This window comes from Atta cephalotes (genome assembly GCF_000143395.1).
Source record: "Atta cephalotes unplaced genomic scaffold scaffold00035, whole genome shotgun sequence".
NCBI classification, from domain to species: domain Eukaryota; kingdom Metazoa; phylum Arthropoda; class Insecta; order Hymenoptera; family Formicidae; genus Atta; species Atta cephalotes.
Window position 1 is genome coordinate 2,331,501 of NW_012130099.1, and position 2,279 is coordinate 2,333,779.

The window sequence follows — 2,279 nt, forward strand, 5'->3', positions numbered from 1 at the left end:
CGACGATACGATTTTATCGACAGTGTTAGAAAATGTAGTTACGTAGTTCTCAAAAATGGATGTACTGGCGGTAGTGTGCAGGCAATTTTAAAGTTACTAGATTTATAAAGTACCGTCTTACGGTAGACATAAGGAAGCCATCCCAAGTCCAAAAAGATCACGAACGTTTACTTTTTACTTTAAATTGTGCATAGATTAATGTGGATTATTGTGACTTGACGTTAAAATGGCTGCAATTTTACGTGTAAAACGCAAGAACACCGATTCTCCACTGGACGCGTTGGTAATTGCATGTAAACGCTCAAAAATTGAGATCTCCTTTTCAGACACCTCACCTGTAGAAACCGTCGTTCAATTTGCTGGCACCCTCACAGATCCGGTGAGAATCTGATGATTTATATATTTTTGTTAATGCGATTAATTGCGATTTGATTGCAAATTTTCTTCTGAAGATGTACGTTATTGGTAAAGAATAGTTTTTTTAAGTTAAAGATTACTTTTTAGGTTAGGTTGATTTATTTGCAATTAATTGTGAAACTGTTCTAGAATCTTAAAAAGAATTGTAGAATTTACTTAAGGGTCGACAAAAACGAGTCAACTAATTCACACCTTTGCAATCTAAATACATATGTTGTCGCAAAAAAGAAACACTGCTGTGAAACTTCTTTTATTTATTTATATTTTACGAACCTATAGTGTCTAAAAAGTAGAATTTTGTAATTTTGCTCTTAAAAATGTTATAATAAATAAAGTGGTACGATATCTTCATATTATTATTTTATTTCGTGGAAATAATATTGCATTTTGAGATTTTTTTCAGTTTCTTGTTTATGAAGTTACAGAATCGATTTTGCAGTTTAATTTTTAATAAAACATAATAAAATAATTTGCACCTCCACCAATTATAGATTAAAATATTAGAGTACAATTTTTATTTCACTCTTTTAAAAAAATATGTTGTTGAATATGCTTTTAGACTTTCCTGATTACGAATATCGTAATTACAGTAATTTTCTTAATATATTGTAATTACAGTAACTTTCTTTAGTCATAATTTCAGTATAAAGAAATTTCGACAGAGATCATTAAATAGTTTCTTTTGTCACCAGTTTCTGTAATAATTGTTATAATTATTTTAAGCATAATAAAAATACATAATTATATATATATTATATAATTATATATAATATAATATATATGTATGTAATTAGATATATATGTAATTAGATATATATTGTCATTACTATTGTTACTATTATTATAATAATACTATCCTATCATAGAGTTTTAGATATATAAAATTTAATTTAGGCTCATTGTAAAATTTATTTAAATCTAGAGTCGTAGTCTGTCGACTCTTAAGAAATTTTTATCAGCAAAAAAGGAAAGAGAAAAGGAAGGAAAAGAGATAAACAGGTTTATTGAAGAACTTAAAGGATATATTGAATATTTTAGACCGAAAATGTTACGAAGCACGTGAGTAAGTTCCTGGACATAGAAAATCTCAAAGCTGGTGTCAAGAGAGTATCTGATAGTGACTATCCTGCAAATATTTCTGGAAAAATACCTAAATGGATAGATGACAGATACAAAGTTACCGATTACCAATCACTAGATACATCGAACGATCCAGAGTTTAAGGATATGAATATGGTACTCATAGATGTGGAAGATCTCTTTAGTGTTCATCATCATACAATAGAAGAGCAAGTGAAGGATCTAAATGTTTCAGAGGCAAGTGACAATCAAAATTTTTTTGTGTAAAAAAAATTCACTCACTAGTATTTACGATATAGAATAATTAAAAGTTTTAAGCCGGCAAATATAATTTTTTATCGTTTTTTTGTCAATTTGTGTTCTTCAATTTATATTATAAATTAATAAAATTCTTATTATATTTAACTCAAGAACACAATACATGTTTTAAATATTAGAATATATTAAGTATTTCTATACTACAGTCTATTCGTTCTTGAAGTAATTGTACAATGGTACAATAAATTGGAATGAAACAAGTAAAATTTGTTTAATTTCCACTTATTGCACCAGAATTTTCTTCAAAGAAGAACCGGTTTTAGATCTTTATTTGTTCTTTATTACAATACAATAAAATTATTTATTAACTTTGGCAGCCATTATATATATATATATATATATATATATATATATATATATATATATAATAATAATAATACTATATATATATACTAATAAATAATAAGAGAGAAGTAAGAAGTAGTAAGTAAGAAACGTAAAAGTAAGGTAAAACTTAACGTTAA

General features: G+C 26.5%; 1 protein-coding gene across 1 annotated transcript in view; it reads left to right on the forward strand.

Moving 5' to 3' along the window:
* Nucleotides 1–226: 226 nt before the first annotated feature.
* LOC105621633 (probable RNA polymerase II nuclear localization protein SLC7A6OS) overlaps nt 227–2,279 on the forward strand; it is a 2,856-nt gene continuing 803 nt past the window's right edge. Inside the window, exons 1-2 of the mRNA XM_012203101.1 lie at nt 227–379; nt 1,456–1,734. Of these exons, the coding sequence (XP_012058491.1) occupies nt 227–379; nt 1,456–1,734 (432 nt within the window). The remainder of the gene's footprint in view (nt 380–1,455; nt 1,735–2,279) is intronic.